The following is a 15111-nucleotide window of genomic DNA, read 5'->3' as shown; positions in this document are numbered from 1 at the left end:
TGTAAATGATTTAGACCAAAAAGAAATGTTGCCATGGATTCTGTCACTGGGATGCCAATTTTCTTAGTCATGGCTACTTACAATGGGGTTTGTGTACTGCATGAGAAGGAGCAGGCACCTGTCCTCAGTTCATTGATTTTTCAAGTGTTGCACCATGTGTGATGCTTCCCTTTTATTCTGGGAGCTGTGTATTGCAAAGATCCTAATCAAATCTCTTTTAATCACTGCTTACACACCTAAGTGTGTCATGGATTTGCAGCATGGAAGAGGGGGTGGTGTTGCAGACATGATGGGATGACTGTAAATGGGAGGAGGTCTGGAACTGCTGTTTCTTTATATTTCAGTCTGTGTGGAATATGACTTCCTATAACAAAAGCTCTCTGGACCTAGCCCACAGTAATATAAGTATGCAGATAAAACTTGAGTTGTTCACAACATAAGAATCTGTTTTATGTGACTAACTTGATTAATTGTATAGAACTGAGGTCATGTACTGCTGTGCAAAATTGGACATGACTAAAACCAGTCTCTGTTCCCAAGACTTGCTCTCTCCTTTTTGCTGTTAAGCTGCATTTTGCATAAATGCCATTCCCTTTCCATGCTGCACTTAACCTGCTGTGATCTGTTCTTCATAAATAGGCTCTAGTGGGTAATCTGCACACTCTTTTGCTGCCTAGTGCCATTGGGCTTGTTGCCATGGGCTGAGAGACTTAGTTTCTTCATAGTTTTCCCCCAAGCAGTGTTTTAGAAAAGGTTGCTGAGATTTTAAAGGGGATCTGTTTCAGAGAAATTAGTATCATCATGAACAATGTTAATGTCACTTTGGGGATGTAGGCTTGTGGGGCTTTTGTGGCGTGTCTTGCTGTTTGCCACCGCCTTCCACTGTCTGGCACTGATTTCTTTTCCTGGCAAGTCTGCCGGCAAGTGGCTGAGAGCAAGTCTCATTGGAGAGTCTTTTGAGTAAAGGGCTCTCAAAACTGTAGCTGCTCTTGCAGCTGCAAATCAGCACTGAGATTTCTCTTAGAGCGCATCAGTCAAACCTGTTGTCTTATGGCAGGATCACAGGGTGGGCTAACTTTACTCAGAGCACTTTACTCTTATCAGATAGCTTCCAGAGCACTCCTGCATCCGGTAGTACAAGTCTGGTTGGAAAGAGTGGTCTCTATTATGGTCCATATCAATACTTTCCTTCTGTGCTATGCTGCTTTCTCCTAAATCCCACAAACAGACTCCTTTCTAAAAGACATGAGGAACCCTCTCAGCTTTCAGTGTGACTTCATGATCCAAGTCTTTTTCCTCTGCATTGACTAGTGTGGCATGATGCTGGGCAGAATTACAAACTCCTTGCTTAATGCAGGATGGTGCTGTGAGGCTGTGTCTGGACATGCCCTGCATTTCCTGAATGCTATTATTCCATTATTCAGTGCTCAGACTCTAGCAATGCTACGTTCTCAAGGACTTAGCTTCTCCTTTCAGAAGAAAAGAACACAGTCTTGCTAGATTAAAGAAACTCTATTCATAAAGACTCAGAGAGCCTCTCCTGAGCAAAAAAGCAGTATTCGTTTGTTCGGGATGCCTTTGACCATGGCTAGGATTCCTCTGCCACACATCACTTCTTTCCCTGGTTATTTGAATAGTGAAATTCTTGTGGAGCAAGTATTTCTTGAATGGTACATAGACTTGTGGGAGTTGGCTGCTGCATGAAGCCCTAGTGGCAATATTTGTCTGCAGAAGACCATTTGGGAGGAATGATATGTGAGCAGGGAACAGGAAAAAACAATATTTAAGGGGTTGCACTCCTGAAGAAGCTCAAACTTATGATTCAGGCTGATTCATAGTTCCTTAAAATTGTCAGTAAAGGCAAGGCAACCTGTAATTAAGTCAGCCTATCTAGCAGAAACCAGTGCAGAGTTAGGATAATCAGCCATCAGGCCAGTGTGCTGATTGTACACTACTAACTTGGGCTCAGGGGACTTTCTAGATGAGCCTCAATGGGTTGAACCAGAAAGGCTTTGATTAAAGAATTGCAGTGCGACACTGGCTTCTACTCTGGGTCAGAGCAAATGACCTACTGGCTTGGTACAATTTCTTTAGCTTTTATACCTTGTTTACAAGGAGCACTTGGGCGCAGCCAGGGTTTGAAGCCTTGCCTGGTGCTGTGAGTGCAGGCAGCAGCTCTGTTGTCTCATCTTCAGCAGTGACTTCGAAAACTGGCTGTGCTTTTCTTCTCTTTCATACCGGATTCATTGCTTTGAATGCAGAAGGAGTGCTTTAGTTTTGTTTTGGGGTGTTTTTCCTTTCTTCTCTCTGCCCTCCATTATGGAAAGAGCCAGGAAATGTTTCTGATCTGCAGTGGTGTAGGAATTAGTTACCAAACTCTTCATCTGAACAGCAGCGGAAAGCTGGTTTGCGTGTTGCTGTTCCTCTCCTCAGCCCAGTGCTTGTCCAAAGTGCTCTCAAGCCTCTTACAGTGAACTTTCTACAACTGCGTAGAGACTGGCTTCACTGCTTTGCCCCTGTTCTCCTCTCATACATGTGCATGCAACTTCCAGTTTGTAACTGGAATCAAGCCTTTGATCCTCCTTTGTCAAATGGTTGGAAAGAGATGCTGCTGCTTGCTTGTTGAAAAGCTTTGGACTCCTTGGGAATGTGATTCTGGCATTGCCAGTCAGATACTGAAGAAACTCAAATGACAACAACTTTTTTCCCTCAGGAAAGTAAGAGGCAGAGTCATCTGCCAGTGACTACACTTTCAATGTTTTCATTTTGGTGAAAGCAGGTGTTTATTCATGTGGCCAGGGGCTGGTATGTTTGCTGCTGTTTAATTTCACACATCTAAATGGCAGGAGGGATGGGAAAACTACTGCTGGGCTCTTAATTTGGGCAGTGGTGACAGAGCAATTTTGTTGGGTTTGTCCCTGATGGTTGTCATCTTTTGGTTGAGATATAGTTGACATGGCATATTTCTCACCCCTGAAAAACAGGAACAGTGTCTTCCTGCACAACTGGGGCCATAAACTGCAGTTTGAGGTTTGTTTTGGTGGTGGATTTTTGTTGTTTGTTTGTTGGGGGTGGGGGAAGTGTAGGTGGTAACAGGGAATCTGTTTGAAGTCTCAACTGATTTGCAGGTTTTGTTTAACTCAATGTTGAGCTGTTGGACAGTGTATGTAAATTTGAAAGCTCAAACCCTGGCATGTGCCTTTCCAGCAGTAATGAGCATTCTGTAGCTGTGGCTGGGTTAGCTATCAAGCTTATTTTTTGTTAAAAACTGGTAATGTGTTTTCTCTGACACAATACTTAGTTTAGGAAACTGAGCCTAAGAGTGTTGAACACCTTTTCTAACGTGTATTTTGTTACAGCCCAAATTAACTCATAGAATCAATAAGGTTGGAAGAGACATCAAAGATCATCAAGTTCAACCTGGCACCCAAGACATCATGACTACTAAACCATGGCACCAAGTGCCACGTCCAATCCCCTCTTGAACACCTCCAGGGATGGTGACTCCACCACCTCCCTGGGCAGCCTATTCCAATGGCTAACAACTCTCTCTGTGAAGAACTTTCTCCTCACCTGGAGCCTAGACCTCCCCTGGCACAGCTTGAGACTATGTCCTCTTGTTCTGGTGCTGGTTGCCTGGGAGAAGAGACCAACCCCCTCCTGGCTACAACCTCCCTTCAGGTAGTTGTAGAGAGCAATAAGGTCTCCCCTGAGCCTCCTCTTCTCCAGGCTAAACAACCCCGGCTCTCTCAGCCTCTCCTTGTAGGGGTTGTGCTCAAGGCCTCTCCCCAGCCTCGTTGCCCTTCTCTGGACATGTTCAAGAGTCTCAATGTCCTTCTTAAATTGAGGGGCCCAGAACTGGACACTCAATAACTAAATATTAGATCTGTGCAGTGAACAGTTACCCTACTGATTATATCAGTATTTAAAGATCTTGCTGTTATGGGGGTAGGATTAGAATGAAGTTGAATTTAGGTACGTGGGTTAAGTGGGACCTAAGATCATTGGAAGATTGAAGATTCCTTACTTAGAGGTGTTCTGGAATAGTTGAGACTTCACAGAGTTTGTTTGCACACAGCTGTTAGAAGTGGCAGTGCATCAGCTACTGCCTTTACTTTCTTTTGGGAATGCCATGCCAGTGATATGTGACTAAGTATAGCAGGTGTTTGTGGTGTGGGGGAGTGGTGGTGTTTTGGGGTTTTTTTGTGCTTGTTTTTCAGCCCTTAAACTACAAAGTCCAAGCTGTAGGCCACTGTGATGATACTTCAATATGCTGAGGCCTGGTCAGGCATCTTTTCTTTTAGAACTTTGTATGTTTCAGCTTTTTTGAAGGCTGCATAGGACCACTGCCAATGAGTGATTGGAGTAATTCAATTGCAAAAATCAGTACATTTTACCCTGCAACACATCTAAGTGCTGTATAATTGTGACTTGAATAGAATAGAATTAACCAGGTTGGAAGAATTAACCAGGTTGGATCGAGTCCAACCTATCAGGAAAGCCAGCTGTAGTGATTTTTGAGGTTTCTGACTGTCCATTCTTCATGAGTAGTTGTCTGGCCTTTTGAATATGGGCACAGGGGAGGAAAAGGTCTCAGATACAAGTCCAAGGAATATCAGCATTCCTTAGCTTAATTACTTACAAAAGTGCTTTGCTTTTATGGATGCAATATGCTTGGCTTGCATAAATGCGTGTATGTAATTGGTAGTTCTCCAGTGGCATGAGTGGCATAACATGCTCTTAGTTGATGCATCTGTAACAAATCTGTCACTGCAGATTTTGTGGAGCCCTCTACCATGCACTTTATTTTCTGAAGGCTTGACTAAAGGACTATCAAGGCACTAACACTTGAAATGTTTTTAAATGCTGTGTACCCTGGATTTTTTTTCTGTAAATGACTTAGAATTACATAGAATAAACCAGGTTGGAAGAGACCTTCAAGATCATTGCGTCCAACCCATCAACCAATCCAACCCACCTAATCAACTAAACCATGGCACCAAGCACCTCATCAAGTCTCCTCCTGAACACCTTCAATGATGGTGACTCCACCACCTCTCCAGGCAGCCCATTCCAATGGGCAATCACTCTCTCTGTATAGGACTTCTTCCTAACATCCAACCTAAACCTCCCCTGGCACAGCCTGAGACTGTGTCCTCTTGTTCTGGTGCTGGCTGCCTGGGAGAAGAGACCAACATCCGCCTGTCCACACCCTCCCTTCAGGTAGTTGTAGAGAGCAATAAGGTCACCCCTGAGTGTCTTCTTCTCCAGACTAAGCAACCCCAGCTCCCTCAGTCTTTTCTCATAGGGCTTGTGTTCCAAACCCCTCACCAACTTCGTTGCTCTTCTCTGGACTCGTTCCAGCAACTCAACGTCCTTCCTAAACTGAAGTGGTCTTGCCCTACCAATTCCCAAGACCCTATCCTGAAATTTGGTTTCATCTCTATGTAAGATTTTTGCAGTTGACACCCAGATGTGCAGGTAGCTTCTTGTGCTGTTGGGAAGGCAGTAATGTGTGTGAGAGCAGCAAAGGTAGACACTAAACACAGAAACCCAAGCAGTTCCATCACACTGCTCTTGAATGTGCAGTTAGTTAGATTGAGCAAAAGGAAACATTTGGCAACTGGGTTATTGCTAATTATATTCAAAGTGCTTTTGAGCACAATCAATTTTGTGATATATTGAGAGAATAAAAAGGGAAGTATGCAGATGACAGTGACTTCAGCAGCGGGTACCTGAGACTATTGTTGATTTTGGCTGCTGAGAGTGAGCTTGCTTGAGGCAAAATGATTGATTTGCAGTTGAGTAAAGCCCAAGATAAACACGTGGTACCATGTTATAGTTGCTCTTAGATCATGTTTTATATGATACTCAAAGCCTTTTAAAAGGACTGTCGTTAAGTCTCTGAAGAAACTCTGCTACCTTAGGGAATCGAAGCCAGCTGTTAGCAAGGGGGAGTGACTGGGTTCAGCTCTGAAGGATCCCTAATGAGGGGCACGGTGTAAACACCCCATCACTCTTCTCCGTGGAAAGGGCTGGAATGGGAAACTGGCTTCAAGGAGTTTATTTGGAAAAAGAAAAACTAGACATAATTCATTTTTGAAGAAGAATGAAAAGGCAGTTTCTGTGGTGACCTCATTTTTGTGTGTGTGGTTTGGTGGTGTGTGTGGTGTGGTGGTTTCTTTAAAAAAAAGAGAATCACTGAAGGAGCTTATACTAATGTAGGCATTTCTATACCCTGCTGGCAGTACTGATGAGCATACTAGCCACAACCCAAAGTATTTTTGCTAGAAAAGGGATTTTGGCACTTGTTAGTATTTATACAGATGCCTGTATGATGATCATTTGCTTTTGTCTTGAGGGAAGTCAAAGGCATCCTGAATTCCATCCAAATGCTGACCACTCTAAAAGCTGAGGCAAAGGCTGTAATTAGTTTTATTAAGGTGGATGAAACTGTAGTGCCATTGAACTAATATCTGTATAGATGTTGCCAAGACCAGTCTGCTAGATGGGAATTTTTCTGTTCTCACTTTAGGAGGTGCACATCTACACTAATGACTCTGGTGTCCTTGTCTGGTGAAGGGTGGAACTGGACTACTTGACATTTTCACTTCAGAAGCAGGGCTTTAAGGTTATGCAAGATGGATCTTATGCTGTGTGCCTTTTGACTCATTAGAGCCTTCATGAAATATTCTTAAGTCCTTGTCAATTTGGGAAGAGCATGCATATTGGATCTTGCTCCTGCTGCTTAGGTTGACATAGTAACAGGAGAGAGCTTAAATCTGTCTGGAGAAGGCTTGTTAACGTAAGTCAGTGCTGCATTTTTCTAGCCATGTTTACTGAACACACTGCTCTCAAAACGCCTACAGATGTTGTTCTCAGGCATCAGCTGTGGAACTGGGCCCGAGTGGCCTTTCCACAACACAGCTGGGATGCAGTGGGACAGCTATTTAATGGTAAATAATAAATGGGATTTAACAGAGGGTGGAATGAGCTGAGGCACAACTGTTGCATCCCCAAACTGAAGTGTTCTCAGCTGACTGCCTGTAACTTCTTTTGCCTCCTGCTTTGCAGCTAAGAGAACAGGAGAAATAACTGGGAAGAGAAACCTTAGGGGAGGAAGAAAAGACAGCAATAACAAAAATACTCTTCTGTGTGACCTCCTCACTGTAAGGCATATGTTTGTGATGTGCTTGGGTTGGGACTTCCACTAAGATGCTGGATTATAACAAAAGTTGTGGGTGACAGAGCGAGAAATGAAATGCCTGCTCTTTGTTTTGTTAAACAGGTGCAGTGCCATACCTACACTGGATACTGCTGGTGTGTGACACCTGATGGCAAACCTATTAGTGGCTCTTCTGTACAGAACAAAACTCCTGTATGTTCAGGTACTGTATGTGGGAATGGCTTCAACAAATACTAATATGATTACCAAAGTCGGGTGGGGAGAATACATCCTGTTGAGAGTGCTTAATCTTTTCAGGTGAGTTGGCCAGTTTACCCCATGTAACACATGCACTTGTGCTTATAGCTCCCTGTGCACTTACTGGAAGCTGCAGGGGACTTGGACTGTGCCCTGTACACTCTGCAGTTAGGCTGCAGACACTCTTACGAGGCTTACCTCTAAGGTAACAGCCAGTGGTAGCCAAGGTGAGGAGTTGCAGTGTTGCTGTGTACGCCAAACCCAGAGATTCCTGCAATAGGTAGGATAATCTTTTTCCATCAACTACATTCTAAAGAAATCATTCTCAAGCTCTATTTAGCAGCCAAGGAGACATTTTGCCTTCAGCATGACTCCAGTTAAACTGGTAGGTGTTGACTCTGTAGCCCCCCAGATCTGGGGACCTGCTGTTATACTGGATTTGGGTCTTCAGATTGTTGCTAGGCTCCAGGGTACCCATGTTTGTGTCCTGGGGATGAACAGCACTGGGCTTGCAGCACAACTCAGAAGGGAGAGGTGTGAACCCAAACTTACAGGTTTAAACACAAACTGATGGGTTTATTAGGTGACATGTTTCTGGACACTTGGCATGACACTGCATTACTCTGTCATCCAATCCCAAATCCATAATTTCCTGTACTTAAACCAGAGTGATGCTGGTGTGGTTTTTCTGTTGTTGTTTTGGGGTGGGGGTGGTTTTTTGGGGGGGATGTCAATATGGCAGCCCATGAATCTCATGGGGTAAGACTGTTCTAGCTTTTCCCTGTGGCTCTGATCAAAGATGTGCAGTCTGCTTTGTGCAAATAGCTGCTCTAGCTGCGGCACACTAGGTACAGAGAGGGGGTAGGAAGCTGTTCTGTGCTGTTTAGGAGAATCCAGGGGCAACACTAAGATTGTGCTGCCATCCTCACCCCTCCCCCCTGAAAGAAGGAAGGAAAGACAGCAAGCACAGAAGCACATTTCTAATGTTCAGTGATACTGGCTTCATGCTCTGCAGACTGCACCTCATGGGTGTGTAATATGTTTCTCCTTTCACACCTTGCCATGTTTGAACCCTTTAGATGGGAACATGACAGCAGCCAAACTTTTGGTTTTCTTAGCCCTTCTCACCTTATTTAGTGTCCTCTTGGTTGTAAGGCATTTTGTGGTGATAAGCAAGTGTAGTGACTTGCATGAGGGTTTGAGTTAAGTGGGAGAATTTTCTGGGAGCCACTGAGTCAGTGTAGCTTGAGGGGATGTTTGATATTTCACAGGTATGTGGAAAGAAAATAGGATTAATATTTTCTTTTAGGTGTAATGCTACAGTAATTTGACTTAAACCTTAGATTACTGCTTTCTTCCACCATTCCCAGTATATGGTTTTAGTAGGGCATGTTTTAGCATTGTGCTGGTTTATTCATTTTAGTTTTGAGCTGTTTATAGAACTGTGTTACTAGGGAATTACAGTCATGGTGTGTTGTAGGACAGATGTTAGGCCTGTGATGAGTAATACTGAGTATGTGCTTCCTACTTTTAATACAGCAGTAGGTAAGTTTGATAAACAGAGTTTATGGTTAGAGTTTGTCTTGACCAGGCTCTTGGACCTGTCAGAGCTGCCTTCTTTGCAGCTGACTTCTGATCCATGTTTTCCTGAAGTATCAGTAATCACTGGAACTGTTTAGTGATGATATATGGAAGAATCAGTTTCCTGTGGGGAGAAAAAGAAAGGCTATTTAAACAGAAGGCAAAAAGCTTGTCAGATTAATTTTTTGCTAATGGATGTGTTAAAATTTTATCAGTTCAAGTTTTAGTGCAAAAACTGTGTAATGAGACACTGTGGAAACAAGTATAGAACTGTGTGTATTGCATGAAGATGTAGGATACAGTAAAAAACTCAGTGTTCTATTCAAGTAGATGCTGCAATTCAGTTTCCCCTTTCTAGGAGCTGGGGATGTTCAGGGATTGGGTGAAATCTGTTTTCTGCAAATTGTCCCACTTAATTCCTTTCCTTTAGAACACTGCATTTGCATTCCCTGCATGCTTCCCCCACCTGTCTTTGATTTGTTCTTCCTGACACTTGCAAATGAGAGAAGTGACTCCTACTGATCTTACCTTCTTGCTCTGGGATTTATGCTGGGCTTCTTACTAGGACACTGCTGAGTTCTTTCCAATCACTGAATCCAGACACTAAAGATTTCTTGTTTGCCTTCATCTTAATGAATACAATTTCCTCACGTTGTCCCAGTTAGTTGCAGCCACATGCTCTCTGAATCCTCAACTAAGCTGTTGGCAAGTAAAACAGACACTTGAGATATTGAGTGCATTAATGTGACATTCCATGTCCTGTGTGATCATGTAGCATCTAAATAAATGTATCTCTTTCTTCTTTTTTTTTTCCCCCTTCCCCTTTAGGTTCTGTCACTGATAAACCATCAAGCCAGGGTAATTCAGGAAGGAAAGGTGAGTGGAGTCCTGTGCTTTAGCAGCTTGTTTTGTCATTGCAGCTACCCAGCCAAGTCCCTTGAGATAACTCAGAACGTTGGTTGCTAACCAACTTGGTGTGCAGAAAGCTTATGTGCCTTCAAACGTCTGCCTTCAGTAGGAGGAATAAGATGGCAGTTTGTTTGTGAACCACCCTGAGGAGTAGATGATGCTGTGTTCCGCTCTGTGCGCCTCAGCTGAGATGTAGTACATGAAAGCAGAACTTCCCAAAGGGATGACTGGCACAGAATAACCTCTGCTTGTTCACCTTGAAGTTGACTACTGAGTGTGTCTCAGTAAAATCCCTGGAGATTAGGAAGCTATCAATATGACTGGCACACCAGGAGTCAGGAGTGCCAGTGTTGTGCTTGTGGCTTTAAATGCATTGAATGAAAGGTGGGAAATATTTTAATGAAGCATAAATCCCTCTGGTTAAATGAAACAGTGCTTGATTAAAACCCTGTCTGTGCTTGGGAACCTTATTCTGGTGCATTAGACATTGGTCTTCCTTCTTTGCACTCTTGTCTTCAGTTCTTGCTTTTCTGGAGCAAGGTATTAGATACCTTGGTGTTCTTTCTCCTGTGGGTATTTGTCGCCCTTCTCTCTACCCTCTGATTTGTTTTCATTTCAATAACGTTGGTAGGGGTGACCACTGAAGTATATACATTGAAAAGGAGTCAAGTTTGGGTTTAGGTCTTCTCCACACTCTGATACTTATTTTTTTCCCCCCAACCCTTCTCCCCTCTACCCCTCATCCCATCCCCACCCCCCCCCCATTCAAAGTCAACTTCTGAGTTTTGTCTTACTACAGAAAAACTGTGCTGAATGCATCCTTAGGCCTACTGCTGAGGATGAAGGCTGTTTCCTGGGAGAAGCAGGATTTGTACTTCTGACTATCTATACCACTTATTTCTGACATTAAAAGGCAGGAAAATGCCTACCTTGATGCTAACATTTTAATTTGAGGAACATCTTCCACACTGGGCCTGTCAGTCCAGTCCATGAATTACAGATTGCTGAGTTTAGAGCAGTGATGCACTCCAAGCGTATCTGCGTGCCAGACTATTGGCTGTGTAGAGCAGCTTAGGGAAATGCAGAAGAAAGATGCAAAGAAAACCACTTATTTAATATTGAATGCTGAAGCCTGCTTCTTACTTGAGATAAGGCTATGTCTCTGTAAACCCCTTATGACATGTTAATGTATAATTATCATCTGCACACATTGTTATCATCGTGCTAATGCAATCATTGCTAGTCTTGCCTGAAGTACAAGCAAATCAAGTAGCTCTTGAAATCTGCATTATTTTTTGAGTGGTGGTGTTTGCAGGCTTCCTATCTGAGTAGTCCTGCTCTGTTCTAGAGTTGGAAGCACCTGACTGTGGATTTTGTAAGTAACAAGAGCAAAGGGGGAAAACATCAGAACTCATTTTATTAACTCACAGGTTGAAACACAGATATAAATGGAATGAATTAATCTGAGATTTGTAGCATAAATTTATTCTCCTTCATGCTGCCTGTGGCATCCCAGTTCAAAAATTGCATGCTTGGTCACATGGCTGCAGACACTTCCTATGCAGTAGCTCTCAAGGAAAATCTTTCCCCTTGTGGCAGCGTGCTTCAAGCAGTCAAACTTTGTCCATTCCAGTTCTGAATCTGTTCATGTCTGTTGGAAGCCCCCACACAAGCCACTCTGTTAGGTTAGAAAAATACTTGAGAAATGAAATCAGCATTTTAAAATAAAGAAGGCTTTCTGAAGCTGGAATAACTTTTGACTAGTGGTGAATCCTGAGTCTGAAAGTTAATTTGGCTTTCTTACCAAGGTTTTTTCTGGACTTAAGCTACCTTGATTCAAAATTCCAGTATCTGTTGTTAGGAAGATGGAACCAGGAACAGTCTGGCTTCTTTGGAGCAGGGTGGTCAGTGGAGGCCTGGCTTCTCTGAAGACTGATGGCTAGCCAGTGTACATGTAACCATCCTTTCTAGCTGGGTGTTTAAGCTTTCTGCAAATATTGCCCTTTGCAAGAAGCTGAGGGGAAGGATGAGGAGGGATCTAGAAGAAACTGGCTCAATGATGACTGTTCTGTTGTAGAGGCACATCTTGGAAACTTTTGACATCACTTTGGGCAACTGCCATCTGACTTGGGAGTTTTTGAGCTTTTCCCACTGCACAGCAGACTCCTTGCTCCGTCCTTGGATGTGGGTGTCTGAGTCAAAAAGCATTATGCATTGCAGAATAGATACTCTCAGGAGGAAAAGGAATAGCTAAGACTCTCAAAAGTAATTTCTTTTGTCCCATTCATCCAGGAACGTAAAATATGGAGCTAATAAACTGTGTGATGCTTGTGCCTTTTTAAGTCTTCAGGGCAAGATAGTTTTTTGAATAGAGGCTGCTCTGCCTTAGAAACAGTGCAAATGGGTAGAATAGAATAGAATAGACCAGGTTGGAAGATACCTTCAAGATCATTGCATCCAACCTATCAGCTAATCCAGCCCACCTAATCAACTAAACCATGCAGCCAAGCACCCTATCAAGTCTCCTCCTGAACACCTCCAATGGTGGTGACTCCACCACCTCCCCGGGCAGCCCATTCCAATGGGCAATCACTCTCTCTGTGCAGAACTTCTTCCTAACCTCCAGCCTAAACCTCCCCTGGCACAGCCTGAGACTGTGTCCTCTTGTTCTGGTGCTGGTTGCCTGGGAGAAGAGTCCAACCTCTGCCTGTCTACAACCTCCCTTCAGGTAGCTGTAGAGAGCAATAAGGTCACCCCTGAGTCTCCTCTTCTCCAGGTTAAGCAACCCCAGCCCCCTCAGTCTCTCCTCACAGGGTTTGTGTTCCAAACCCCTCACCAACTTCGTTGCCCTTCTCTAGACACGTTCCAGCAAGTCATCATCCTTCCTAAACTCAGGTGCCCACAACTGGACACAGTAGGCTTAAGTTAATAACTGAAGACTTTGTATTAGCTCTCCTTTCCATGAGATGAATTAATGCTGGAAGGAGAAAGACTGATTATTCAAATATGTTGGCTTTTTTTCATCCTGCTCAGCCCTAATTTCTGGGGGTGAGTAGGTATGATGGAGTCACCAGAAGCTGTGAGGTAACACGTGATTCCACTGACGGAGTCTTTCGCTTCTAATGGAAGGAAAATGAAACAGCTCTTCTATGGTCACGTGGCTTGGCATGGAACTTCAGAAGTGTCTCTGTGAAGCTTTCTGCACAGAACAGGCAAGAGTGTTGGCAAGAAATCCTTTTTACTTTTAAGTCCATGCTCTGGTTGCCCCTGTTTATGTTGCTGATACTGCTGTATGATGCAATGCCAGCTACTCATACAATTTGCCCTGTAAGGTAATTTAAGGCAACCTAAATAGGCAGTAAGAGTAAAACTTGAAAATAGGACATGCTGATTTGTTCTGCATCTGAGAAGTGCTCTGCTGCTGCAAGGCAGACCGGGGCTGGGCCTGGGGAGATGGAGGCACGTTTGTATGAGGTAGAATGGAAACACAGGTCCTCCAGCACATGCTTGCTGTGTGAACTTTGCAGCTCAGACATTTACCACTGTACTTTCTGTGCTGAGTTCAGCCTCCAAATGAAGAACAAGTTTCTGGGACCTTTGACAGGGAATTTAGTTACTCTTGGGTGGGATTAGGATATCCAGAACCTGCTGATTTCTGTTGCTGTCTGTTCCTTATTCTGGATTGTTCTTTGGACAATCCTTTGTCATAAGAAGCTTCTTGCACTAATTTACTCCAGTTGCTGCTTAGTTTGAAAGCCCTGAGAGACTTGGAAGATGCTCACTGTCCTCCCTCTCTCCCACTGGGAGGATTGTTAATGTTTTAAGAAGCATTGAAAGGCATCCTTGGAGCCAACATGGCTGGATTTCTTCCCTAAATAATGCAAAACTTTCCAGCCAAAGGGAAATTGTGTGATACATTTGAAGCAAAAACAAACACCAAACAAAGGTTTATTTTCTTTATTTGGGGAATGCTGGGCCTTTAGGAGCACAAAGCTGCAGATTTGGTATGTTGCAGCCATGAGTAGTGTCTTTTGCAGCTCCACTCAGGTTTCAAAAAGGAGGCTGGTCAGGAGACAGTGATGTAAAAAGCAGAACTGTTATTGCTTATTTCCCTAAGTCACTTGGTCTTTGTTAATTAAAACTAGAAACTGAGCAAATAAAAAGTGGAGATTGGAAATGAATGAATGGGGGAGGAAGAACAACAGTTAAGTGAAGATCCTGCTTTGTTAGTGTCTGCTCTAGACCTGAGGTGCTGATACCATTTTAAAAACAACTGAAAGAAGGAAATGAGAAAGGAGGGTAGGTTCTGTAATCTGGGATTAAAAATTGATACAAGTACAGGGCTGGATAAACTGTTGGTGTTGGTCATGAAGAGTTTTGAGTGGTATGAACTCCCTTTGTCTTTTATAAAGTTGCATAAAGTTCCAGGCCTGTTTTGACTTTGTTTTCCTGTTGCAGAAGCTGGCAATAGCATCAGCAATTCCCTGAACCTGAGCCAGGTACAGTGATGCTTGTGAAATGTAAGGTCTGATGGCCCCACAGAAAGCAAAGCCTGTGCTGAGCTCATTTTACATTTATCATCTTAAATGTAGGCATGGCTCTTGTATGCTGTTTGCCCTCTTAAGTTTGCAGCCTACAAGAAAATACTGAAGCTATTTGAGAAACCCAAGATGAACAACTTTAGATTCCTGTCAGTTAAGCTTTTAGAATTGGGTTCTTTTTTTGTGTGTGGGCTTAATTCTGAGAAATGGGCTTTGTTGCAGGGAAATTCTCTGCTGCAATTGTGGGTAAGTTGGCCCATTCTGTGGCTCTCTTCCTCCTGGTTTCCAAGAGTCTTACCTCTAGAAAATGTTAATGGCCTAGTTGGGCAGCCAGTAGACTGAGCAATTCGAATCAGTAATGAGCCATTAGTCAGAGCCAGTAATTAGACTGAGCAGTAAAGGGCCAGTGCTCTCCTCAGGCAAACCCAAGTGGGCTTGCGCTGATGCAAATAAATGGAACCATTTGAGCAAGAAGATCCTCAAGCTTTGTCTGCTGGTGGTAAGAAGTCAGGTGCAGCTGGCACTAATTCACCTGCTGTCTGCTCACAGGGAGGGGAGCACACTCCACAGTGGTTAGCATGTTTTAGAGGACAGATAATATCTTGACAAAAATGTCCTGCTGAAATGTGACCAAAACCTGAGACTGAGACTTTGGTC

At 43.5% G+C, this 15111-nt stretch overlaps 1 protein-coding gene across 2 annotated transcripts in view; it reads left to right on the top strand.

Annotated features, from left to right (window-relative positions):
* The window catches only part of SMOC1 (SPARC related modular calcium binding 1), a 150460-nt gene that overhangs the window by 62265 nt on the left and 73084 nt on the right, over positions 1 to 15111 (top strand). For both annotated transcript variants that reach the window (XM_054161578.1, XM_054161577.1), the window contains exons 4-5: positions 7289 to 7388; positions 9833 to 9880. In XM_054161578.1, the coding sequence (XP_054017553.1) occupies positions 7289 to 7388; positions 9833 to 9880 (148 nt within the window). The remainder of the gene's footprint in view (positions 1 to 7288; positions 7389 to 9832; positions 9881 to 15111) is intronic.

Source organism: Dryobates pubescens, chromosome 5, assembly GCF_014839835.1.
Source record: "Dryobates pubescens isolate bDryPub1 chromosome 5, bDryPub1.pri, whole genome shotgun sequence".
In the NCBI taxonomy this organism is placed as follows: domain Eukaryota; kingdom Metazoa; phylum Chordata; class Aves; order Piciformes; family Picidae; genus Dryobates; species Dryobates pubescens.
This window is presented reverse-complemented; position numbering and strand designations above follow the sequence as displayed.